Source organism: Martes martes, assembly GCF_963455335.1.
Source record: "Martes martes genome assembly, chromosome: 16".
In the NCBI taxonomy this organism is placed as follows: domain Eukaryota; kingdom Metazoa; phylum Chordata; class Mammalia; order Carnivora; family Mustelidae; genus Martes; species Martes martes.
The window spans coordinates 23956957-23983738 of NC_137904.1; the positions used below are offsets into that span (position 1 = coordinate 23956957).

The 26782-nt window shown below is 55.2% G+C and overlaps 1 protein-coding gene across 3 annotated transcripts in view; it reads right to left on the minus strand.

The window, feature by feature from the left end:
• Positions 1-26782, minus strand: part of KSR1 (kinase suppressor of ras 1) — a gene marked incomplete at its 5' end in the record, with an annotated part of 146256 nt that overhangs the window by 12780 nt on the left and 106694 nt on the right. For 2 of the 3 annotated variants that reach the window (XM_080826706.1, XM_080826707.1), the window contains 14 exons: positions 46-181; positions 1214-1345; positions 2003-2136; positions 4877-4973; positions 6929-7308; positions 8081-8129; positions 8962-9016; positions 11260-11301; positions 12740-12908; positions 15000-15106; positions 15204-15265; positions 16837-16920; positions 20208-20297; positions 25436-25895. In XM_080826706.1, coding sequence (XP_080682832.1) covers positions 46-181; positions 1214-1345; positions 2003-2136; positions 4877-4973; positions 6929-7308; positions 8081-8129; positions 8962-9016; positions 11260-11301; positions 12740-12908; positions 15000-15106; positions 15204-15265; positions 16837-16920; positions 20208-20297; positions 25436-25895 — 1997 coding nt within the window. The remainder of the gene's footprint in view (positions 1-45; positions 182-1213; positions 1346-2002; positions 2137-4876; positions 4974-6928; positions 7309-8080; positions 8130-8961; positions 9017-11259; positions 11302-12739; positions 12909-14999; positions 15107-15203; positions 15266-16836; positions 16921-20207; positions 20298-25435; positions 25896-26782) is intronic. The other variant, XM_080826708.1, reaches the window with a different exon arrangement.

A 26782-nucleotide genomic window follows, 5' to 3' on the forward strand; every position in this document is an offset into this window, starting at 1 on the left:
CCGTCCCAGCCCTTCCTCCCTTTCTGAGGACAGGTGGCTACTCACAGTGACTTCCTTCCCCAGGCTGACGGAGGCCAGGACGCGCTTCATACCCTCTCCACTTCCAATCTGCCAGATCAAGGCCTCGGCCGCTTGGTTCTTAAAGGGCCAGTCTCTTGCTTGCAGTTCATACCAAACAGTCCTGTGGGAACCGCCCCGGCGGCGTGAGCGGCTGAACCGCCCAGCCCAGCTCACGCGCCCAGGACCTCCTGCTGCCACAGTGCCAGGAACCCAGCCAGAGCACCCAGGATCCTCCTCCCACCTTCCCCACCCACCACGCTTCCAGAAATACTGCAACGGCATCCTGGTGGCCTTCCTGTGGCCTAAAGGCCCTGCGGTGGGAAGTGTGAGGCTGGACAGGCTCGGAACAGAGTTCCCGATACAGAGATCCTCAGCGGGGCTCATGCCTACATCCCAGGTCAGGACAGGAAGAGACTACCTCCCATGGGAAGGTACCCTAAGATTCCAGAGTGAGGCTCTCACCCAGCCTCTCCAAGCTGCCTTGCCTTTCTTGACTCATCTTGGCCTTCTCCCTCAGCCGCCCACAATCCAAGGCAGGGGCCACAGCCATGTGGGACTACTGAGCAAAGGACACATGGAGAGTGAACCTGAGGGGTGCCGTAAGGGTAACATATTCATCAAAATCCTAGAAAACCTTGTGGGAGTAAAATAACTCCTTAATCTTTTGTTTTGATGACCTGTTGCAATGACATTTTGGATCTAGAGTTAGATGCATGATTACAAAGGATCTCATCCATTTTTTTTTTTTAGTGTAGCTGGGAGCAACTTTAAATTCTGTTATCTGGCTCACATTGTATTCCTATTCTGTTTTTCTTTTTGTCACCTTTGTGGGGCACTAGAGATGGGCTGGTTCTCCCAGAGAGACAGTGTTGAGCTCTGGTCAGCATCCTCACGGGGCACTGAATGAGACTGATGCCCAGAAATCACCTTAGTCCTCCTGAAGCAACCTCATAGGAGGTACAGTAATTCTCTGCATTTTACAGCAGGGGAAGAGGTCAAGGATGTGGTCCCTTAGCCAACAAGCGGCAGAACCAGGACTCAGCACACCACCGCCCCCGCCTCCCTGCCGCCCCCTTGCCAGCCAGCAGGGCCCCTTCTTTTGGCCACACTTGGCCTCAGAGCCCTACAATGGGGAAATCAGGGGCCTCCTCACCCAAATGCATAGACGTCAGCAGCTTTGGAGAACGGCAGTTGGTCCTCGTCCTTCCCGGGGGTCATCTCGCGCACAATCTCCGGGGCCAGGTAGCATAGCCAGTCATGGGACAGCTTCAGCTGGTTCTCACGCCTGGAGGCCAAGAAGCCAGGGCAAGGGCATGGGGCCTTTCAGCCAGCAGCGAAGAGGCTGCCCAGCACACCTATGCCCCAGGACAAGCACAGCCCCCATGCACGTCCCAGAAAACAGTTCGCTGGTTGCACCTGCAGAGGCACCTGGAGAAGGGTGATAACCAGCTTCTTCCAGGAAAGCGGGCCAGTAACCAGTATCAGCAGGGAGCAGATTCTCTGCCCCAGGAGACAATCAGTCTGCCTGTGTATCTTACAACCTGGCCCAGGGCTCAGTCTCCAGCCAGACTGCCACCCTCCTTCCCGGAGGTCCCCCAGATTCTTGGAGAGAGCCTTTCTCCTCAACCACCACCCTTCAAGATTTGGGGAAATAAAACCCGATGCTCTTCCTCATCGTGTCTCCCTCCCTGGGGTCGTGAACCCTGGAGACGCAGCCTCCTATGGGCGTCAGCCTGAGAATGAAGTACTATGTACAAGGGACCCAAATGTCACCCAAGCCTGATTCTGGACCAGAACTACAGATAGGACCGCAGCATAACTTAGCCTTTCCTGCAGGGAGGGCTGACCCTCTCACCAACGGACAGCAAGAACTGCATGTCGAGGCCTGTCTGGTACAGCCCAGGTCCTCCCTGTCCTGTACGGACACCCGAAGTCAACTCACCGGCCCTCTCGGACCACGCCCGAGATCCCAAACAGCCCAAAGTCTGTGATGACCACTTTGCCGTTGTCATAGAAGACGTTCTTGGATTTGAGATCTTTGTGCACAATGCCCTTGGCGTGGAGATAGCCCATACCCTGGGAGACAGACAGCTTCATGTCAGCGGGGCAGGACCCAGGCTGGGCCGGCAGCTGGAGGCCCTTCCCAAGTCAGCTCAAGCCATCTTCAGAACCCTACATGGCAGAATGGTCTCCATGGTACCGATGAGGAAACCAAGCCTCAGAGAGGGGAAGTCACTGGCCCCAGGCCACACAGCAGTTAAGGAGCATTGCTGAGGTCTGGTCCCAGGCTGGTCCACGTCACCATGGTGTCAAACAGACACCGTATAGTTGGCTCAGGTGTGAAGTGTAGAGAGGGTGATGGGTGGGAAGCTGGGGGGATGGCCAGGAAGTGTATAAAGAGTGACAATAACCATCCCCCTCTCCCCGTGTTAGGTCATATGGGAATCGAGTGATCTATAGGGTCTCTATCAGGCTTTGTACAACCTGCCTCCCCCTCAGGCTAGGCAAGCGCTCAGGGTGGGGAGCAGAGAGGAACTCCCACAAAGGGAGCCCCTGAATACAGGTGGTCCCAGTATCTGTGCTGGGGTAGAGGGAGACCTCGACTACCACCCGTGTCCCCATGTTCCGTCTCAGCTCAGGTTCTAGATCACCGTGTAGCCTTGGACACTGCACTTCTGAGCCTGTTTCGTCTACCCAGGGAAAGGACAGGGCTGGGGGACTTGTAACCACCACTCGATCTGGAGGTGAACACCGGCCAGGTGTATGGGATACAGGTGACCTAACACAGGCACCATCTCATCCAAGGTCCAGCTGTCGTCTGACATGAAACCCAATACTCTCATGTACCCTGATGCCCTTGGGATTGGGGGCGAGAGGCCACTGCTGGAACAGCCATCCCCACCTGCTCAGAAAGAGGCCCATGTAAGGCCACCTCCCAGCCTCCTGACCTCCCACACTGAGGTCACTTCCCACACTATGAAGAGTCCTTTGGCGGCTTTCAGACTCTCTCAGGGTGAGAAGTAAAACAGTAAACAAGAAACCACATTTAAGAAATAGAAAGAATGAACCATGAGGCAGAATCAGACAGAAACCAGCTGAGGCCAGAGCTCGGTTCGAGGGGGTTTGAAGAGTGTCGGAGATGAATTAACACAAGGCACGTGATGGCGACGGCGTGGGGTCTGCTGTCTCCATGCAGTGGACGCAGAGAGTTCTAGGAGAGAGTGACTTGCTCCTTGCCAAAATTCCATCCTGAATATAAGGTCATTCCTAGAATACCTGCCATTTCCCAAACCAAACCAAGGCACAAGCCTTCCTCAGTGGCCCAAGACCACACCCCCCCCCCCAAAACATGGGCTGAACAGGGACCAGCTGTATGATGGAGGACAAGTTGCTGTCCCCCTCTGAGCCTTGTTTGTAAGAGAGCCGCCTCAAAAAGCCAGCTTCAACAGACAAGATGTCAAATGCCCAGGTCTGAAGCATGGACTCTCTGCCCTTCCTACATTTCCCAGTGTTCCCAGAGTGGCCCCCAAATCACAAACCCAGCTCAAGTTCAGGACCCTGCTATTGTATTTTGAACCTCAAAACCACAGATGAGTACAAAAGGAAGTGGCTTAGAAGGTTCCTGCGGAAGGGGGCAGGTGACCACTTTTCAGCAAGAGGAAAACCAAACAAGCCAACGAGCCAGCTTCAGGCTCTGCATCTCTAAAGTCTCTGAGTAGCTTTTCTTGTCTGCCCCTAGAATCTTCCAGAGAGCTCATCCATCCGACCTCAGCAACCAGACACAGACTCCCCAGTGTTCTGACCATAAGGACAGAAGACAGTTTAGGGGAGGAGGACAGAGCAGGGGAGCCAGAGGGGGGCAGGGCCCAGCAAGTTTGAGGGAACAGGTGTGACACCCAGCAGCTCCCTCCAACTCCTCTGAAATGTGACTTACTGTGCATGAAGGCGTAAATGTGCTATTTTAATTTCGAGGCTTTAAAAGTTTAATTTGTTAATTCAGCCACATGGTTAAGTGTCACGTGGAAATCTTGGTTTGCTCATGAAAGTCACTATGACTTTGGGATTCCTTTGGTAAAGACACACACAGGTGCATGCGTGTGCCAGGAAGAGGGAGGGAGAAAAAGGAAAGGCAGGGGTGGAGGCAGGAGAGGAGGCAGGGGACAGGGAGTTGGGGGGAGCTGGTCAGAGCAAGCTTTTCAACAGAAAGCAAGCAAGGAGGAACTCTGACCCAGCAGTAGTCTGGCTTTTATCTAGGCCTGCTTGGTGCTAGAGCCAGCAACTTACAAAGAAGCTTTTCTTTCATTTGTGTTTTATTACTTTTAAAAAAAGATGAAAGAAAGAAAAAGGCTGCAGCTTGGATCTGGACACTTGAAGGCAGAAAGCCTGGGCCCACCCTTAATCCAGTTCTAGCAGATTCTCCGTGTGTGCCAGGGCCTGGGCCCAATGTGCTCTCAGCAGATGACCCCATTCTCCTCTTGTGCCAGTCCAATGGGGGAGGTTACACTGGAATTCCCATCTTACGGCGGGGTGGGGATGGGGGGAGGCCAAGGCTCAGGGAGGCTAAATGACCTGTCCAAAGTCACATAACTGGAGGGACCAGGATTCGAACTTGGGCCATGTGTCTTTAAAGCCTACTGTGTTCCTCCCTGACCAATCCATCCAACATCAGACTGGGCGTCCAGCTCCTGACTTTAAGTGGGTGAGACACGGACCGAGGGAAGGCGCTGGGGTCCCACCCTTGAGGCAGCCCAGCTCAGAGAAGAGTCAGAGCAGGGGGATGGCCAGGAACCCTGGGGCCAGCTGGATAGTCCTTTACCTTGATGATCTCCTGAGCAATCTGTCTGGTCTTGTTGATGTCCAGAGACGTCTTGGGGTCCCTCACAAATGAGTGCAACGTCCGCCCCTTGCAGAAGCTGTCGAGAGTGGTGGGGTCAGGCTGAGGGGTGGGGCCGGTGGAGCCGAACCCCAGCCTTCGGGGATCTTGACAGCAGCCGTGGAGAGAGCTGTGACCGCAGGCTCTGGAGGGCTCTCTCTGTCCCCTCGCCCATGGGCACTGGAATCCTCATTCTCCACCAAGCCCCTGACACCCATTCCTTCTTGGGCCTGGCCTGAGTGTGCAAAATCACACACACACACACACGTGTACCCCATTCCCTGTGGCTCTGGACCTGTGTACCCAGAACAGGAAACCCAGCTCAACAAGTCTCCTGGCAACCCAGAGCAACCCAGCCTTGGAGGATTTGAGGCAGAAACATGTCCCTTAAACTTGGGGAAGAACCTGGTCTTTTAGGACTATAAGCAGGCAACATTTGGGGCTCTCCATAATGACTCTCATGATCATTTTTACTGTTCTCTGATCACAGAGATTTCATTACAGTAAAGCCCTGTGTAGGAGGGGGGTGGCATCACGGGGGTCAGAGCAATTCCTGGACAATGGGTTCAAGTTTTCGGGCCACTCCTTGCATGGACTCCTAAAGCCTGGGGTGGGCAAGGACCAGAGAGAACGCATGGCTCATTCCCCTGTTCCCAGGAGAAGTTCACGAAGGCATCTCATGAAGGGGCTAGTTTTAGGCAACCTCTCCAAAGAGACAGGATCCTTGGAGCCTCAGCAACTTTGAGAACTGGCTGAGGGGGGTCTGGGATATTGGCTTATGGTTCCTTGTCTGTGCTCGAATCCCCTCAGCATATCCTAAAATGTGAATTTTGGGGGTAATGAACGTTTTGCTATTTATTCCCTTTAAGTAGACTCAGGTTCTCACAGCCCCGGGTGGGTGAAGAGAGAACGGATGGATGCATGGATGGACAGAGCTGGGGGCTGGGACCCTGGGTGCTGCCGAGCTGGTGTAAGCTAAAGCATCACGTTGTTATGCTTTGGGCTGGTTTTCTATCCCCTGGGTTACGTGGGCGGCACCACCCTGCTCAGGAATCCCAGTGGGTCTTCTGCTTTATGTCTCTGATAAACAGGCAAATGGGAAATTAATTTTTACTTAGTAAATATAGTCTGTTTGAGAGGAGAAAAAAGGTTCTTACAAACCATAGGGTCCAGCCACTGGGAATGTCATCAGAATATTAATGAGGGGACTCTTGGCAGATGCATTCAAGTGATTTCTACTGTCTTCTTGAAACCTCTGTGTATATTTCAAAATACCTTCACTAACCTCTTACTTCTGTTCCTGACTGTAAAAGTAAACACCCAGCAACAACTTTTTGAAGGCCACGGGCCAAAACGTTTCAGCCTCACACTCTGGGTGCTAGGGGGGATGAACAGTCACACACCCAAGTTGCAGGGTGGGGGAGGGAGGACGGGTGGGCACTTTCTGCAGTAAAACAGACAGCTTAGGTCAGAACATCACACACATATACTCTTGCCTAGCATGAGCCCTCCCAGAAGGTCACGGACATGGGGAACCAAATACGTTCATTACGGCAAAGTGTCCAGCCCAAGAGGACCGGCTAAATAAACTGGGGGTGACCAGTGATCAGCCAGAGAGAGAACCCAGACCCAGGCCACTCTCAGTGATTCATGCTGGTAGCTTGAAATCAGCCATGGGGAGGGTTTTACACCACAGGAATGGAGAGATGCCACAACTAGGGCTGAAACCATGGTGGCTCCACGGTTACGAGCACACCGCTGGGGTCGCCAACAAGCCAGGAACGCTGGGTGAGAGGTAAAGACCACGACTGGCCTCAGACCCGAGCTCAGCCTGGGGAAAGCAGGTGCGAGCCCAGAGGACCGGTACCGTTCTTATAAAGGAATAGTTTAAAGAAATGTGAGTATACACAAACCCCTTCAGTTTAACAACAGGCATGGTAACGGGGCCGACAATGCGGCCTGCGGGGTGGGGCAGAAGTGGGGGGGCTTGGTTACCTGGTGATGATAGCCAGGTGGGGGGGGTTCATGCAGGCCCCCATGAACAGCACGACGTTCTCATGCCGCGTCTGCCGGTAGTTCATCACCTCCTTCTTAAAGAGCTTCAGGTGGTCCTGGTTGTGGCCGTCCATCTCCAGCAGGCGGATGGCCACCTCGCCGTGCCAGCGGCCGCGGTGCACCCGGCCCCAGCGGCCCTGCCCAATGGGCTCGCCCAGCTCCACCTGCTCAAAGGGGATGTCCCACTCCTGCAGGTACACGCTGGTCTGGCTGGCCTTGCGAGAGATCGGGCCCCGCCAGGGCCGGCGGGAGCTGGGCAAGTCGTCCACCTCATCCTCGTCATCCTCTGCCTCTGACTTGCCGGCCTCTGGCTCCTCAGCCTAGAAGGAGGGGGAAGGCATAGAGATGGGTGGTGGACCTGGGCTCGGCCGACTCCCCCTCCCCAGAGGCCCAGGAGAGACTCATGGGGGCAGGAGGCCCAGGTTCTCGTCGCAGTTCTGCACTGGCCTGCTGTGGACAGTGGCCGGGTCACTTGGCACCACAGGGTGTTGATGTCGTCACTCACAAAATATGGTGCCTGGCTCAGGTGGGCCCCGAGGCCCTTCTTTCTGAGAGGGCTCCAAGGCCTACCGAGGACACCATCTAATCGCTAGGAAGGAGCATTAACAACCCCCAGCACAGACGAATTTAACCCACTTATCCTTTCTGGGCATTCCTTTGTTTAAACCAAGTGTCTGACTGTCCTCCAGGCAGAAGTAAGTCAGTCAGTCTAAGCCACACTGCGTGGCTGGGGTTAAGACAGTGGTTCTTGGGCCCAGCTAAGCATCTGGGGGCTCTGACATCATACAGATGTCTGGCCCCTCCCCAGACGGATGGAGCCAGAGCCTCCCACGCTAGGCCCTGGGCCTCAGGCTAGAGTTGGGAACCCTGAGACTTGAGAGCTTACTTTAGCTTCAAAGATTTAAAAAAAAAAAAAAAAAAAAAAAAAAGCCTGCTTCGTTGTTCCTCATCATTCTTCCCCACTATGCACATGCCTCAGTGGGTTCCTGAGGTAGCGGCACCCATGGACTCCCTACACCCCTGGGAGTGCTGAGACGAGGCGGAGAGGAGAGAGAAGGCAGGGTCTCCGGGCTGCGTATCACCCTCACTCACCTCCGCTTCGTGATCCTCCAACACGTCTGCTTTGGGCTGGTTGTCAAGCCTAAGAGTCAAACAGTTTGTCAGGGAGACCCTGAGGGCAGGCCACTCTGCTCTCGGCCGGGCAGGGGACTCCCGTGGGACGTCTGACAGAGGGCTCCTGGGCCCGCATCCTTACTGTGACCCACCTGCCTGTGGGAAAGGCAGTCCGGATGCCGCAGAAACAGACAGGAGGCCAAAGACCACACCCCGTTTCCCTTCTTTGGCCTCGGCCTTCTTCAGACCAACCTGAGGGTGGTGGGGGCTGAGGGGAGGGCAGGAACCACCAAGGCCCTTTCAAATCTGATGCCCAGTGCATGAGGTTCTGAACACACACACACACACAGGACCTGAACTTCGCCTTAAGAACCGGCTGTCACCTCCTAGCTGTGTGACTTCATATAATTTCTTAACTTCTCTGTGGGGACTTTTGCCTTTAAGGACGCCACCTACTTCAATACCTGCCTTCACCAGATGGGACCGTGTGAGGAGATGGGAGTCAAGGGCTCAGCAGGCCGGACATTGGGAATGGGGCTCCCTAAACTGGAGCTGTCTGTGGTAGGCATCTCTAACTCTGAGTGGCCTTTGCCCACCTCTCCTGGGTCATGAGACTGCCCCAGATTCGAAAATAGCCCTCCCCACACAGACTGCTTATGCCGGAGGCTAGTAAAACCCTCTGGCCGAGTTCACTGGTCCAGGGAGTGAATGAGCCCCTGGAGAACCCCGGCCGGCTGGCTCAGCATCCAGAGCAGGCAGTCAGACACGCAAAGGCGGGGTGGGAGGTGGCCAGGGGTGCGGGTCTAGCTTTAACAAATCCCCACAGAAGAGAAAGAGGACACAGCATTGGGAGGCCTTACCGGGTGCTGTCCGCCGCATCAGGGGATGGGACTGCCTGTGGAAACGCCGAAATGTCTGGAGGAAACAAAAAGCCAACGCAAGGCCTGAGACCCCGTTCCCCACCTCTTCCCCAGAAGGACACAGCGCAAGTGAAGCTGGCCCATCCCGAGGAGTGGCTCCTCCCCGAGCGGCCGGCCCCTCATGAGGCCACATCCATGCTCGCCAGGCCATTGCCACTCCTCAAACGGGGCACGGAGGCCACCTTCACCACACTTGGTTTTGCCCACAGGACTCAGTGCTGGGAAGGGACTCCAGGTGAGTGAAGAGACTGAGATTCTCCAGTGAACCCTATTCCCCTGTGGCCAAACTGTCCCCTAGGAGCCAGTGGTAAGACCAAACTGGGTATTATGAACCAGACGTGGGGGGTCTGCTTAGAGGGGGCAGCTGGTTGCAAGGACCCTTGAGAGCAGTGTGGCCCAGGGCGGAGCTCGCAGGGGGCTCAGTAGCGACACCTGGTGCCTGGCTCAGAGGCTCTGCCCCCTTGGCTTCCCGGTTTGGGTGGCTGGTGGAGCAGCTCTCAGGGGAGAGGAAGAAATGCACAGTCCACACCTCCCGGGGCCCAAAAATTGGGCAGGTGGGTCTGACCCCAAGCCACAGGCTTTCCTAGTTTTAGCACTGAAAGGCCCACATCCAGGGAACACCAAACAGAAGGGGTACCAAACCCCTCCCTCCCTCCTCTTGTAGGTGGAAGGGGCTCAAGCTATCAGCGGCCTCTCCCTGCCTTCTAGGACAAAGAGACCCCTAACTCAGCCACCAACCGCCCCCTCCCCCGGCCCCAAGCTCTAAGGCTTTATCTAAGTCCACCCCTGAAGATAATCTGGATCTCAACATCTTGGGACCTCAGAAGACTTGGAGAATCTGATAGAGGCTGTGGGCTTTTTATCCAGGAAATGTACATGCACGCTGTTCCTGTGGAGATCCTGGGCCCTGCAGCCTCTGCCAAGACCCCTGCCCCATCCCCAGATACCACTGCATTGTGTCCGCAGACACCGGGGGGCATCCTGACCTTTCTACCTATCCAACACAGCTCAAATATTTCCACAGAAGAGAAACACATGCACGGGGGTGGCAGTGAGGAGAACCAACACCCCAAGTCTCTGAGGCCTTGTGTGCTTTTCTTTAAACATTAGGAGCGTATTTTGCATTCTGCTCCAAAATATGTCCGTGTTTAACAGAGTTAGATTCCCTCTCCTCCCCCCTGACATATCTTCAGAGGAAGATAGACCCTTCTGGAAGGAAAGCCATGTTTTTTGAGGACTCCCCTGTACGCTGTCCTAGAGCTGATAACCAGAGACACTCTTAGAGGGGCACCACAATAAAAATGGGTATGACACCACAGAGGCACCTCACAGAGCCTCCTTGGGGGCCCAGGCCCCTGACCCCTGCCAGCCTGGCCCATGCCTGGCCAAAGCCATTCAGATAGTCCTATAAGAGTTCCAAATCACTCCCCTAACGGAGCTTCATTGGGGAACAGAAAATCCTAGACTAACCTAAATACTGTGACTTCAAGACAGGTCTGTTTAACCCAGGAGAAAAACAATTAGCTACAGTCTTTGTCTAAACACACCGAGACTTCATTTGGCTAAATTAAGAATTAAGGTTGCTGATTAAGTACACGAACACTTGTCATCCTTGGCTGCAGAAATAAGTACTAACCACATAAACTCCTCAGGGGCAGGAATATAGCCAAATGCAAAGGCAGTGCACATAGTGGGTGTGCAAAACAATTTTTGTGGAAGGGAATCAATGAGATTGAAAGTTAAAGCTGCATTTCATCCCACCGCCAGCAGATGGCGCCAGGCAGCAACGCTCAGGAGGGTGAGACCACAGACTATTCTAAACTGGCTTCCCCTTCTAAGACAGCTTCTGTAAGTAGCTTCCTTGTCAGGATGTAAGGGAAGACATCCTAACAGATGCTCATAAGGCATCGGCAGAAAGGTCTCTCCCTTCACTCTGCAAAGTGGATTTCTGCTACCTCCCCAGCTCTGTGACCCTGGGTAAGTTGCCTGTAGTCTCTGGGCAAGAGGTTGAACAGGATGGATGCCATGGTCCCTCCCAGTAGACCACTAGCCCTGTGAAGGGCCCACTCTCAAGGTGACCCACCCTGCTCCCTTTCCCAGCTGTCATACACAGTCAGCTCTCAAATAGGTGTATGTGAGACTCAGGCACTTAGACGTGCCCTGGGAGAGGGTACCCAGGTGGGCTGGACAGAGGGCTCACAGCATGGGGCAGTTAGTGGGACCATGCAGAGGACTCACCTGGAAAGATAAACTGCTGTCTATGATGAATGAAGTAGGCAGCTTTAAACAGAAGAGGAGGTGAGTCACACACACAGAACAGCATATGCAGGGGCTTGGTGAGGGGGGCTGGTTATAGGGTGGGGCTGAGCAGGGTGATCCATGCAGGAAGGAGAAAGGGAGCTGGAAGGAAGCGGGTGCTGGCGGAACCCCCAGGAGGGAAGGGGCTGGCCCTGGAGGACTTGCCCATTCCATTCGCCTCCCAGGCTCGCTTCTCTGTGAAGTGTGCGTGACCCCAGGAGGGTGAGACACAAGGGTGAGGAAATCGTGCTTGTGAAAGCTGGCCGGGCCGTGTGTAGAAAAGCGGCCCCCCCTTCGGCCCCACATTCACCTCCAGAGGTGCTGAGCTCTCAGCGACCCGACCTCACCATCCAAACCAGAACAAAAAACCACCTCTCTTCAGGGGGACAGAAGGGGACGTGCTGGGGGGGTCTAGATTCGGACACAGTTGTCATAGGGTAAAACCAGGGGTACAGACAGCCTTTCCCCAGGTTTATTCTTCGTGATAAACAGAAATGCTCCCCCATGGTACACAGTAGGTGCACAGTAGGCATCATTCCTTCCCCAGGTTCACCAGGCATAGTCATGACCAGCGAGATCACAGATCCTGGCCAGAGTGAGGGCTCTGGGCACAGGACAATGAGGGCCCAGCCCACGGATGTCAGGGAAAGCTGAGAGGCTCTGGCTGACATCACAAAATGGACCTTTTCTGTGGCTGTTATTTTTCAAACAAGGCCTTCCTTTTAGAAAAACCCAAACTAGAAGTTCAGCAAAAAACCCAGTTTCAGAAATTAACGACAGAGCAGAATGCAGAGAGGGAGGTTACTCCAATGGGCTCTGGCTCTGCTGTGGGGAGGGGACGGGTGTGCTCGGGACGGTGCAGGAGAGCCCCAGCCAGGTGCACGTTAAGGCGAAGGGACAGGTGAAACAAAAGATTCCTACAAAATCTCAGTCTCCCAGCATCCCCGAAAGGTAAACAGTCCAGCCCGAGAGTCCCTCTCCCAGGCCTTTGGGGCCTGCCCCAGCTCCCTGTGCTACTGGCCATGCTTCCCAAGTGCTCAGAATTCCTGAGTGAATGATGCCCATGACAAGCCACCCCATACACAGGATGGCAGTATGGGGATTGTGTCAAGAATCAAGGCTTTATGTCAGACAGAGTTGGCTTTGATCCTGGCTCTGTCCCTTCTGTGTTCTACAGCTCAGGACAAGGTACTCCCCTTGAACCTCAGTGTCCCCATCTGTAAAATGGGTGTGATAATGTTATCTACTGCAGAGCTCTCATCAGGTATAAACACAGTACTGTACTTGGGCTTGGCACAGCACTTGGCCACCAGCAAAGGCTCGTACTGGTCGCAGGGTTTGACCTTGAGCCTGCTGGAGCGTGCTGAGAAGGGGCATCCCACTCTATCCTGGAGGCACACAGAAGCCCCGAGGGTGGTACCTGGGAAGTTGAACCTGCTGTCCCGTTGGCCCGGAGAGGGGTTGGGAGGCGTGGTGGCACTGGATGGGTTGGATGATGCTGGGAAGGGAGCCGGCGAGGAGGGCGTGGAGGACGTGGTGGAGGATGGGTTGCTACTGGAGTCCAAGTGGTTCATAGCTGGGGGGTGTTCCTGTGGGACCAGAGACACCAGACGTGGGCAGGGACTGTCATGGCCCTACCCAGCCTGCCCCTCCCATACCCCCAGTGCTTAGACCCCTCCCCTCCCTGCTTGAAAACGGGGAAGTCCACCCCGGGGCATGTTGACCATTTTAATCCTCTAATACTCAAGGGGACGATGGCACAGAAAGACCCTCACCTCAGTGCCCATCCCCTAAGGACTCCTGCTCAGCTTTCTTTAGCTCAAACATACTTTCCTCCCAGAAGCCCTTCTTGAGCCCAGCAGCGACCATGCTCTTCCTCCTTCTCCCCCTATAGCTAGCACTTTTCCTCAGGGCACTTGAACCTCGGTTGGTCAAGTGCAGCTAGCTTGGGCAGTTTTCTGAAGAATGTCCCCCACCTCCAACTGTGTGTCCTGCAAGGGCAGGGACCACGTGTGCTCATCACACACCCCATGCCTGGCTCTCCGCTGAGCATACAGCAGGGTTTTTTAACGAATTCAGGATCCAACAAGTGTTTAGTGTGGTATACAGTGGTGTCTAATAAATGCTCCCTCCAGTCTTTTGCAGACCTACTGGCTAGGACTGCCCAGGGGTTAGAGCCCTGAGAGAGAGCTATGTGGGGACTCTGTGTTAGTTGGGACTCCGGCTCCGACCCATTTCCCAGACCCAAACTCCCATCCCTCAGGGCAGGGCTGGACTTCCTTGGTCAAGAAAGTTGGGGCCAGGGGCACCTGGCTGGCTTAGCAGAGCATGTGACTCCTGATCTCAGAGTTGTGAGTTCAAGCCCCACACTGGGTATAGAGATTACTTAAAAATAAAATCTTTAAAACAAAAAGTTGGGCCCAAATTAGGTTAAATGCTGAGTTCTGTAGGCTTTTTTCTGCAGGCCCTAAAGGCTCTGAGCCTTTAGGAAGGGACCCCGGAACCCACCAAAGCTACACAGTGGGCCTCAGAGTCAAGGGACAGCCCCTGCCACTTGGGGCCACAGGCCGGTGGGGCGGGAGCTGGGTCCCCTGAGCCCTTCCTCTCCCTGCTCACCCTGCAGTGACCCCGCATCCCATCCCTGCTCCTGGGGCTCAGGCCCTCCCAGGCAGGGGGAGTAGCTACGAGGCAGGTTGAATCCTCCCTCCTCCACTCAGCATCCATGTGAATTGGTTCAAATCAGCCCACCTTTCTGAGCCACAGTGGTTCTCGATAAAATGGGGGTATTGGCAGCTGCCTCACGCTCTATGCTCAATACCATGTCTAATACCAACACGTCCTCGCTGCCCACTGTGTGCTGGACTCCAACACAGACACCAGGGACCAGGCAGGACCAGGCAGGAGCGAGAGAGTGAGGCCGCACCTTCCACAGCAGCCACCCGCTGGAGAGACAGGCCCTCAGCATCACGCAGCCAGGCCTCCAGAAACACCAGGCTGCACTTTCTGGGTCCCTGGTGTTAATGAGCTGGGCCACTTGCGTCTCTCTTCTCCCTGCCCCAACCTCTACCCAGCCTGGTCCAAGCCACAGAGAAGCCAGCAGCATGCCCCTCCGTAGTGAGGCAAGGGCATGCTAAGCCCTGGTCTGGGGCTGGGGCGAGGCCACTGGCTGCACGGTCACCAGAGGCCGCCATCCAAGGCCACCACGAGCACAGGCACCATGCACACCTGTGCCTGGGGGCTGCAACAGGCCTCTTAGACTCTCCTTTCAAAAATCTGTGCGGTGGCATAGGACCCCTGCTCTGGGCCTGCCTCTTACTCACGGGGGACCCTGTGAGTTCTTGCTTAGGTCCTCACCTAAAATGGAGCTAATAGCAATATGTGATTTTTAGAACTATTATGAGGATCAAAAGGATCAATGGGAAAAGTTCCCGACTCAGAGTAAGTGCTCAGGAAACATCAGGCTGCACTGGGGAAGGAGGTCATGGGCACGTTAACTATGATTTGGACAAAAATGTAAAGTCTACAAAAATGACAGGATCCCCGAGGGCCACCCTCTCTGGCCTCGGGCTGCATGTCCCACTTCCCCGCTGACTGCCGCATTGCAGGAAGAGCCCCAGGGCAGGGGTGGTGGGGGCTTCTCCCGGCACAAGCAGCAGACGGGCAGGCGGCCGCCTGTGTACCTTCTTTGTCAGTGCTTTGGGGAGGGTTCCGAAGTGGGGCTCAGCTGCTCTGTCCACCGGGTTGTTGATGTCCGAGGGGACAGATTCTGTCCTCCGAAGCCTAGGTTCTGTTTCAAAAGGAAAAGGGGAATCATTAGCAGGGAACAGATCAAGCTACAGAGAGGTCCACCCGGCCCCGGAGAGCAGAGAAGAGCAAACACTCACGTGGGAGGAAGGATATTCTACAGGCAGGGGCTTCCTTTGTACACTTGTTATGACACTTCAATCTGGGAAAGAAGGCGGCAGGGTCAGTGCACGGAGGGCCACTGGGGTCTCCCGAGGCACGCGTGGGGGGCTCCAGGAACCACCTGCAGCTCCGGGCAGCACTCACTCGCGACTGCCTCGATCTCCACGCATTCCTCAACAAACATTAGCCCCCAAGTCTGGAATATTCCACACTGATCGTCCTAGCAGCTGCCGTCTGTTGAGCGGAACATGTTCCCGTGGCTGTCTGCCTAACTTCACAGCAAAGCAGTTTTAATTGTACCCGTTTTATCTCGCTGGGGGTCATATGTCTATTTCTCTTCTCTAAAGAAAAGGACAACCCTCCACTCACATTCAGAAAACTGGAGACAAAACCCTGAACTTACAAGAAAGATGAATCAGAAGGAGAGTGTCTATGACCAAGGGATCCCAGGGGTACAAGGAGCGGCCCTTCCTGCTGTATACCAACACAGGACACACGGTCTGAGGGTCAGCACGAGCCCAAGTGGAAAGACCTGGGCCCTCCGTTTGGTCCTATCTGCTGCACCCTGTTTTGGGGTCCTTGACAATCAAATGGGTTGACACTGGGGTCCTACAACTCTTATACCACGATCGTCAGAGAGCACGGGGCTCAGGGGTCATTCTATGCTCCCCATGTGAAATGCATTGCTCGAAAGGGAGCGGGAGGTCCCCAATTTAAAATCAGGAGCCACAACAGATCTAGACTGGTGGAAAACTCTGGCATCTCCCTGGTGGTCAGGGGAACTGTCAGGAAAACACAATTTATCCAATAAATATGCACAAGACTGTCACCTCTGGTCTGGTGGGAGCCTAAATGCTTTTCCTAAACACACTAGCTCAGAGTCTGGCAGCCTCATAGAGAAAGGACCTGGAATCACCTGCCCAATTGTGAAAATGAGGCCCAGGGAAGAGCAAGCAGGTTGCCCCAGGTCACAAAGCAATGGAGGGGCAGCGATCCGGGAGCAGAAACTCCAGGTCCACCTTCTGTGAGCAAGAGGATGCTCTGCCCCCACGCTGCTCCCTTCCTCGTCCTTCTGCCCCACCAGAAAGCACCATGGCACAAAACAAGAAAGCTGCACTTGTAGAGAAGCGACATTCTCCCTGAACTCTCCTCTTCTGTGAACACCAAGAGCCATCTCTGTTTTCACCTCGGCCTGACCCTTCTCCCCATCTCTGTGCTAACATCTGAGGCTAAACTTCAGAACTCTGTATAGTTTCCAGAATGGTCCTCCCATTCCTCTCGGACTCTGTACAAGGTACAACACCTAGAACGCTCTTTCTTCCTTGGTCTCCCTGGTAAACTTCTACTCATCCCTCAAAGCCCACCTCAAATTTCCCCTTCTTCAGGGAGTGCCTGGCTCAATGATGCTTCCTTCATCTCCCTAGAGAGCGCTGTGCATACCATGGCATGCCAAATGGGATTATAAATAGTAGCTTCAAGAACTCTCAAAGGGGTTCCCATGAACTCTGACTTAACCTAAGGCCAAGGTGAATCACGTAGTAGGACTCCTACTAAACTACACATTTGGTATTCACTCGCCTCTCCCGTCCCTTCCACCCCTCCACGCGTCACCTGCAATGCTTGCATTTCACTCCAAACATCATGCTCTTCTGGCACACGTGGCAGACCTGGGACAGCCAAGATTTGGTGGAGAACCTGTGGGAGGTGGACACAGGAAAACGCTCATGTGGCTAGGAGACCAGAGCCTGGACAGGGGAGGGCCCCTGGGAAACCGGGGAACTAGGTCCCATCCCAGAGCCACTGGTGCCCTCTCCCAGGGCAGGGGAGGGACACCCAGGCCCACTGCCTGCCCCTGGGCATTCCGAGTTCCCAGCCACAATGTCATCCTTGCCAAAATCCCCAAGTCAGTGTGGTCACGGATGCCAGCCCTCTGGCAGCCGCCATCGAGATTACAAGTGCTCATACTGAGCGATTCCCATTGTAGGAATCAATCCAATGGACACTCCCGCGGGTGGCAAATGAGGTACAGACCAGGTTACCCCCTGCCGCGTGTCTGCAGCAGCAAAAGACTGCGAACAGCCCATGGTATTGAGATGTGCAGGCGGCTGATGATGCAAAGTACCGTCCAACTACACCATTGGACACCGTGAGGCCAGAGAATAACGTAAGAAGGCTCATTCTCTGCAAATACGGGACAATCTCCAAGTTACGTTATCAGGGGGAAAAGTACAACAAGAGTCCTTTTATATGAAGTTCAAATACAGGAAAAAGTAACCAATGAGGACAGAAGTGAACGGGATCCCCTGGGTGGTAGTGCTATGCTCCCAGAGGGCCCGAAGATCAATTTTTTGGAGGGCTGGGATGTTCTGGAGCTTCATCTGGGTAGAACACATGGGTGTATCCACATGTGAAAATGCACTTGTGCCCTCAGCTCTAAGTAATGATGCCTCCATCTTTACAAGGAAAGAAGCAAAGGATAGAACAGTGTGTATAATATATACCCGTATTTGCTTGGACAGAACTATCTCAAGAAACTGCCAAGATCTGCCTACAGGGGGACCCAGAGGGCTGGGGCAGCCGCAGGAGGGGACCACACAGACACCCTCTATACCTCCTGAATTCTGAACATCTTTCAATCCAAACTAAATCAAAATTTTTTAAAAATTAAAAAAAAAAAACCCACAAAAGATAGATTGGAAGGAAGGACAGGGGTTGAGTGGGTGGTGTCCAGCAGAGAAAGTCTAAGGCAGTCCACAGGGTGGGGAGGCCGAAGGGCAGAAAGCACTCACATTTTTTGGGAGGAACAGATCTTTGAAAGCAGAATCTATCATAGTAACAACAGAACAAATAGCAACAGTATTTGGGGAAGTGTTTGTAATGCATCCATGAGCATGAGCTCACTTGATGTTTACAAGCCCCAGAGAGTTAGGCAGGTCTGAGATTCTTAGTACACAGGCAAGGGAACCAGAGAGGTTAGGTGACTTTCCCGAGGTCACATAGCTGGGATGCTGCATAGGGGGCCCGGACCCCAGGTCCCTGAACTCAGAGCTGTGCGGCTTCTTGGGGAGACGACTGGGGCAAAGCATAGGGAAAGAGCATGGGCTTTGGGGTCAGACCACTCCGCTGTGAACCGTACCAGCTCCTCCTGGCTGTGGGATGCCCCAGAGCCTCTACAAACAAGGCCCACACGCTCCCCTCGCAGAGACCTGGGGAGCTTACGTGTGCGAACGTGTAGTGCACATAAGCTCTGTCTCTACCCACCCAACACAGGTGTCCAGGAACTAGGACACAGGCACTCATGTCGCCAGCGTGCCTTGTAAGGATCCCTAATCCTGTCTCTCTGGGATCCACAGCACTCTTTGGGATTTCATCTCCTCGTGCCAACGGTGGGGATAAGGGGAGCAGCGCTGAGGTGTCTGAGACAACCCTCCCTTGGAAATCTTGAAAATGGGGCAAAACAGAAGTCAGGTCTGGGCCTGAGAAGGGCCAGCCAGGGGTGTGGGGTGTGGGGTAAAAGCGTTCCCAGTCGAGGGAAGGACCATGATTAGACTAAAACGGTAGGCCTTCCTGTTGAGAGAGAGAGGCCTGGAACCTGGGTTTAAAACACCCAGCAGGTGTGACTGGAAGCCCAGGACCTGGGTGGGGCAAGGCAGGGCAGCCTGGCAACGTTGGACAAGAGGGGTGCTGCTGCCCTGCTTGGGGGGCAGCCTCTGGACCTTGCTGCTGCAGGGGGAAGGGAGCAGCGGTCTGGGGAGCGCACGGGGGCGAGCTGCCATGGCCCCCCAGCCTCTGTGAAACCAGATGCACCCGAGACAGAACAAACAGCGGCCGGCCCATCCTGGTGCCCCTCACACACTGGATAGGGGGCTGGAGTCTGTGCTCACACACCAACATGCCCCAGGGCCCGGCAGGTGAAGCTTGGCTGCGCGGCACCCCTTTTCATCCTCAGCACTGGACTGGGAGGAAGTCTCATTTGCAGAGGGGAAAATGGAGTCTCCGACACTAGGATTCCTGTCTGCAGCCGGGCAAACCCAGGCTTCCCGTCCTGTGCCCAGCAGCCCTCGTGCCCTAGCACAATCCCACTGGGGGTACTGCATACGGCGGGAGGCCCTGGACCTTCCCGTGAAGGGCTGGTCCCCACAGTGGTGTCACAGTCTCTCTTCCATGAGACTCCAGGGGACAGGGATCAGCCCTGACCAGGCTGCCGAGGGGACTGGGTGCTGGCCAGAGGACTCAACCACTATCTTCCCAGCAGCGTGACCTCAGGCAAATTCCTCAAGTCCTCAGAGTGAGAATTCCAGGCCAGCCTCCCAGGCTCTCTGCAGCTGCAGCTCACGGCTCAGGGGGAAACCAAAGGTCCCAGCAAGTCGCAAAGCTCCAGACAATGGTGCCCTGTTGTGTTCCCAATGGCCTCTAGCAGGGACGGCCAGGACACAGGCATCCCGAGGCACCGTTCTGCGGGCTGTCCAGCGTGACAGACCTGCTGTTTGTGGTTCACACCAGCCTCACAGGTGCTGAGGCCCAGCTTTGGGGCTGGTCCATGTCGTGGGCCCATGTCAGTCCATGCCAACATGCACCAGCCACCAGAGTCCCCAGAAGATGCTGGAAATACAGACTGCCAAACCGAGAACTTTAGGGATGGGCCACAGGAGTCATGGGCCCAGGTGGTCTCCCGTGGGACCTGCAGGAAGCTCCTAGCTCCTTTTCACCAAGACTTCGATGGTGTTTCTCCTGAGACCCGTGTTTTCCCTCAGCAGACGGAGGGGTGGGGAGGGTCCAGCAAGCCCACACGGCCACTGGTGATGGGCAGGGGCTCCAGCTGGCTGCAGGGACGTGTTCACAGAGGTGATGGACAGACCGGAGACAAAGAGCTCTGAGAACAGGGATCAGGACAGACGCTCCCCCCATAATGAAGAGCGACCCCTCAGTGCGGACTCCGGCCCATGCAGGCCCCCTCCCCATTCCAGCCTTGCTGGACCTACCTGTGAGTCACCGACAGCCCAATATCCCTTCGTACCATCTGTGGGGATCCGTGTGGGAGATCTGCAGGGAAAGAGGCCAGGTCGGGCAGGCTGAGGAGGCCTGTGTCTGTGGCCTTCTAGGTCCCAGATCACAGGCTGTGTGGGGGACAGGACCTACTGATCAGTAGATAAAGGTGTCCCTGAACAGGGACAGGCCAGGTAGACCAACGGGGCAGCCTAATTACCCTCATGCCTCACCCTGCTTCTCCTGGTAACGTCACTGTCTGGTCTCTGCACATGTTATGGAGACCGTCCCCGTGGGGCTGCTAGCTGCCGGGGGAGGCAGCCTTGAGAGGCAGGAGGCAAAGCAATGGTGAGGACAGAAGTCCCCTCCAATGTCCGCCTCCTGTACTCCCGCACGGATGCATCCACAGGTCACAGGTTTGCGAGGGATTAATGTGGGTCTCTTGTTTAGTGGGTCAGAGGTCTCTGGCCCTTGGCAGCAGAGAGTTTGAGGCTGGTTAGCCCATCCCATACCTTTACAGCCACAAGCTCCTTGAGAACTTTGCTCTGAGCACCTCCAGTGCCAGGTCTCGCCAGGCAGAGAGCAAGGCCAAGGTAAAGCTTTCCCACACCCCTACCTGGACCCGTCCCACTGGCTTCCGGAGGGGTCTCACTCACACCACGAGCTTTGGGGTAAGCATTCTGTCTGCCTTCCTGGAAGGCACCCTAGGCTCTCCCTGCCCTAATCCTGGGATCCCCATAAAAACAGCACCCTCCGGGGTGCCTGGGTGGCTCAGTGGGTTAAGCCTCTGCCTTCAGCGTGGGTTGTGATCTCGCGGTCCTGGGATCGAGCCCCACATCGGGCTCTCTGCTTGGCAGTGAGCCTGCTTCCCCCTCTCTCTGCCTGCCTCTCTGCCTACTTGCGATCTCTGCCAAATAAATAAATAAAATCTTAAAAAAAAAAAAACAAAACAGCACCCTCAGTGTTCAGGCCTTATAGGTCAGGAAGGGGAAGAGTGGTTGGGGGCAACCCCTCCATCTACCAGCAGCCCCCATGTCCCACTGCCTCCTGCCCCAGCCTCCCCACCCTCCTCTGTCCTGCTTCTGCCCTGACTCAGCCCTGCCTAGCTCCCCCTGGAGGAGGAGGGGTTCTCAACTGAGTTCTGATGGGCTTCAGGGGTTCTTAGAAATCCTCCGGATTGCTAAGTTTTGTGGGCTTTTCCCTAGAAGGAGGGTTTAAACTTTTATCCAGTTATCAAAAGGAACCATAATCCAGAAAAATCAGGAACTTGGTGCCTGAGGGATCTGTGGCTGTCTCGGGTCCTCGGAGTCAGCAACAACCCCATCCCCCACTCTGCACCTGTCCCCATATGCTGGCTGGGCATACACTCGGAGCTCATTAAGTGCTGGTTCACTTAATGCCAAGGACCCTATACCTGAGCACATAGAGAAGGGCCAGCAGGGGGTGCTGACCCCTTCTCCCCCACCAAGGGGAGTCTGATCAGTCCAAAGTGCCCCCTGCTACCCGGTGATGATTCAGAAACCCACCAGCACACCACCCTAGCTCTCTCCGGCACATCTGACCTGGGGCTGACCTCTCCCAGTTCCCTCCTGGGACTCACATCACTGTGAGCAGCCAAGGTGAGCAAAGCACATGGGTCCAGAAGGGCTCAGGCTGCCGGTCTAAGAGAATCGGACTATGGAAGAATGAGATTTCAACCATATATACCACCTACAGTTGACCTGTAATGTCTGCAGTGGCCGTAGGATTGGGGGAGGGAAATAACACATGGGCCAGACACCAAGTACCCTGGATCTAGAGGAAATCCTCACCCTGAAGACCTCATCTTGCCACTAAGCAAGCAGTCCCACTGCTGCGGTCCCCGCTGTTTCAGGGAGGTGGATGGGACGGGCTGTCCTAGGGATGTGGGCGCTGGATTCTCCCCCGAGGCTCTGAGGAGGGCCCTGAGGTTTGTGCCTGTGCCCCAGGGAAGGGGCCATGCAGCCTCCCTTCTTGCTTACCCTATGCCTCCGTGGGGGACTGGCAGCCAACTTCATTTTGGCAGAGCTCCGGACTCCTATCCTGTCCCCACCGCCCTCCACCCCCCACCGACAGCTCCGTCACTGCGCTTAGCCAGCTCAGCATAGGACAAAAATAAATAGCTCTTTCGCTCAGGCCCAAACCAGACGTCTCTGCATTTCCACAGAGACGATCCAAAGCAGACCCCAGAGTCATGATCTTTGCCCTCTGCTCTGACTCAAGAGAGAGAAGGCCCACAGTGCAGCCCACCCCAAGACCTGCTTCCAGCCTGGAGGTGGACGGGTGGGGGAAGGCTCCCCATCTCTTGGGGCCTCGTGTAGAGTCAAGCCACATTCCTGTCTCCAGGTTGCCTCTCTCCTGAGATGAGGGGTCCCAAGACATCAGCTAATATCCACCTACACCAGACCGATGGCCGCGTGCCTCCATGCAACCGCAAAAGCCCAGCACACAAGGCTCCCTGCCAGAGGTCACCTGTGGGGACGGCCAGGGACAGAGAGGGCCTGAGTGGGAACTGTCCACAGCCCATGATGCTCTCCAGGCCTCTGGTTCACAGACAGAGGCTCCTGGCTGGGCGGAGGCCACCTGTCCTAGAGCTATTTCCTGAGGCGATCCCAGCACCTCCGCTTCTAGATGGTAGAAAGGCTGGAGTGGGCTGAGGGTCAAGGAAATCCACCCCTGACGGGGACGGCGACATAAACACGACTCCCGGGTGGCAGAGGGGATGAAAATGAATCACTCTTACCAAACCTGCAGGAGACAAAAAAGAGAGAAAGTGGCATGACATCACTATGCTGTCTCAGCATGTACCCCAGAACCTTCCCCCTTGGGAGGGAGCAGGCAACATGCTCAGGTAAGGGCTTCAAGGCCCTGGTGCATGGGGCCAGGCCGGCTGTGTGACTATAAGGACGGTTCCTCAATGGAAAGGGCTAGAAGTTCCCGCCAAGGGCACTGGAACTACCCCTGTGCCACATGCTTCCTAGGTCAGCTTGTCCAAGCCTCACCAGCCATGCCGACTGGTAGGGTTCACTCTGCTTCGCCACTGAGCAAACAGCCTCACAGTCTCCCGAGGTCACATGCCCGCAAGTGGGGACACCCTGCCCAGAGCCCTGCAGGGAGGGGGAGGGGTGCTCAGGGTCCAGGCAGGAGAAGGGGATGTGGCTGGAGCAGGAGGATGAGGAGAACAGTTCTGAGAACAGCGAGGGGGTCCTCAAGGAGGGCCAGGTGGGTACATGCCCCAAGAAAGCCTCCCCAGGGGGTGCCACTATCCAGCCACGAAGAAAACTGGGGGAGCCCCAGACCACCTGGTCCGCCCTCTGGGCTCACTGAGAGCAGCAAGACAGCCCGAGTGTCCGTGTCAGTGCTAGCTCAGGTGGCTCTGTGTGGACCCGACTCAGAATCCCAGGGTGAGGCCCAGCTCACCAGCTGTGGGAGCTGAGGAAGTGGGGTCACTTGCCTGAGGCTCTGTTCTCTGCCCAGAGCCCAGAATGAGACCCAGAGCCCAGAATCTGACGCTCTTCTCAGGGGAAAACGAGAAACAGACACACTGGCTTTACTCACTGAGATGCCCTCTGATGACCCATGTCCATGTGTCCTCACGGTAGTTACACTGTGCTCTCTGGGACAGGAGGACCCAGAAGGGGAGGAAGGCTGCAGCCCCTTCTGGAAGGTCGGGGGAGACGACCAGGCCCCAGCAGGACAGGCTGATGAGGAGGGGCATGGCACGTCACAGCACAGATTTCTCTCCTTGGGTGACATATACTTAAAACCATCAGAGATGTCCAGCGCCCGTCCCATAAGGGACCCAGGACAGCCTGTACTGGGACATGGGGAGCAAGCCTACCCAAGACCAGAAAAGGAGAGCCCATGTCAGGAGAAAAGCCAAGTCCCCAACCCTCAGAGGTACAAGAAGGTAGGAGGCACCCAGAGAGGACTCCCCGTTTCCCCTCTGCCCTGCCCACGAGAGTACACTGGTGAGGGCAATTCTTAAAATAGCAGAACCAACAGTGACCTGAAGGTCTGTCAGGAGGGGAGGAGACAGTTAAACTTCAGATGCAATGATATGAAGAAGTTAAAAAAATGAGGTATTTGAATAATTGTAGGTATACACAAAATTGATAATCCGGTTGGCTCTGCAAGGGGAATGGGGTGACGGAGGATAAATGGTGCGGGAAACTGCACACTGTCAGCCCCTCCAAGCTACAAGAGCTGTGAAGCTTCCGCGTCTTGGACCATGTCACCGTTAGTACCTGTTTAAGTACCTAGGTTAGGAATGTTTTTTATGTAAAAGAGTAAGATATTTTAAGATATATGGATATGAAGTTCTTAGATATCAAGGTAAGTGGAGAAAAACAGGTTAGGGGCACCTGGGTGGCTCAGTCAGTTGGGCGTCCAACTCTTGGTTTCAGCTCAGGTCGTGATTTCAGGGTCATGAGATCGAGCTGCGCGTCAGACTGTGCTCAGTGGGGAGTCTGCTGGGGATTCTCTCTCCCTCTCCCTTTAGCCCTCCCCTAGCTTGTGTTTGTGCGCCATCTCTCTCTCTCAAATAAATGAATAAATCTTCAGAGGAAAAGAGACAGGTTCTGGAACAGAGTACATGGTATCTGATAATCATCAGACGTTCCAGCCAGATATTCTAGTTCTCCCCATCTGGGTACATGGGAGAATGACATTTCTTGGTTCCTTTGTTTGGGTGGAGCTGTGCATGGTAAGTGGAACTTGCAGGAAAGAGCATGTAATTACCAGCCTGTAACATCTGAAATTCTTTTTTCCTCTGCCCTCATGGAATGTTCCAATGTTCCACAAAGTGGCTGTTCTGTCAGCCTGGGACCTGGAGTGAGGCCCACCCACAGTGGACAAGTTGCATGAGCAAGAAATCAATCTTTGTTGTTTTAAGACCCAGAGAGCTAGGGGTTGTTACTGCAGCGTAACCCAGTCTATCCTGACTGATGCATGGTACCATTCTGTATGTGCTTGCGCGCGCGTGCGTGCAGAAAGAACCTAGCAGGCAGGATTCAGCCCAAACTGCTAAAGAAGCCTGGAGTGTGGTCTGAGACACCGAGGCACTGTTCACTTCACACACTTCTAGGTTGACTGATTTTTTTTTTTCCTTTGAAAATAAAGCCTACATTCCCTTTATGATGAGAAACCCGTGCACAGAACTTCCGTGGGGCAGCACACTGAGCACCAGCCTGGCGGGAACACTCACCTCATCGGGGAGACCTCGTCGATGCGGTTCCCCAGCTGAGACTCGTGGGACTTGCTCCGCGTGAGTGTGGGGAAGCTGGGCAGCAGCTGAAAGACCTTGCGGCTGGGCGGCGGCGGCGTCCGCGGCGGCTTCAGTTTGGTGTGCCTTCGCAGCTGGGGTGTGGTCGGGGGGGTGATGAAGCTGTGCAGGGCCCGGGGGGTCAGCCGGCCGCTGGTGTGCAGGAGGACACAGGTGTCCGAGAGGCCCTCGCAGGAGCCCGGGACTGGGGAGTCCGAGGTGGGCAAAGCGGACACAGAGACGGAGCGTGGGCCCTGGGTGCTGCCGCCCATTCTGCCCGGCGGGGCGCCCCCTGGCGGCCAGGGCAGGCCGGCTGGCAGGACGGTGTCCGCAGAAGGCCCTGAGCCGCTTTCCCGCCGGGCATCCAATGAACTCCAGCCTGAGTCCTCTTTGTGCTCCCCGCCTGTGGGCCAAGAAGTCGAGTCACGGAGGGTCAGAGCTAGAGGGACTTACTAGCTAGCGGTGAGGTGGCCAGGGCCCCAAGATGGTAACACCTTGCCCAGGGCTGCCACGGCCCCTTCACCGCAGGCTTCCACTCCCAGCCTTTATATGGGCCTCTCGTGCACACACATCACCTCCCATGTCATCTGTGACTCTGAGGCCACAGGCTCAGACACTACTGTCCCCATTTTATAGGAGACAGAATGGCTCATCCAGAGTTCTTGCTGGCAGGTCTGTGGGGAGCAAGCTGGGGAACCCAACCCCAAAACGGGTGACCTCAGAGAGGGAAGTAGTAACTGATCTTGAAGAGGCAGGAAGGGGATGCTGGGGTGCTCAAAGGGGATAACTCCGTATCAAGAAAATTCAAACACCGGGGGGCGCCTGGGTGGCCCAGTGGGTTAAAGCCTCTGCCTTCGGCTCAGGTCATGGTCTCAGGGTCCTATGATCGAGCCCCGCATTGGGCTCTCTGCTCAGCAGGGAGCCTGCTTCTCCCTCTCTCTCTGCCTGCCTCTCTGCCTACTTGTGATCTCTGTCTGTCAAATAAATAAATAAAATCTTTAAAAAAAAAAATTCAAACACTGGGAAAGGGGGTGTAGTAACCTTTCCCATAGGCCCAGGAATTTGCTAGGAAAGAGATCCAGTTCGAAGATGATCAACAGCCAATTCCTTCAGAGAGGAGCCCAGGACTTTCGGCTGCCCACACAGTGGGACCCCTGAGACCTTGAGGCTCTGGGCAGTTCCAACTCAACGGCTCAGTCTGTCCATTCATTCAAGCTTATGCTGGGGGCCGGGTGTTGGGCCATGAAAAAAGGTATCCACTGTGTTCAAAAGTCCAAAGAAGGGGACAGC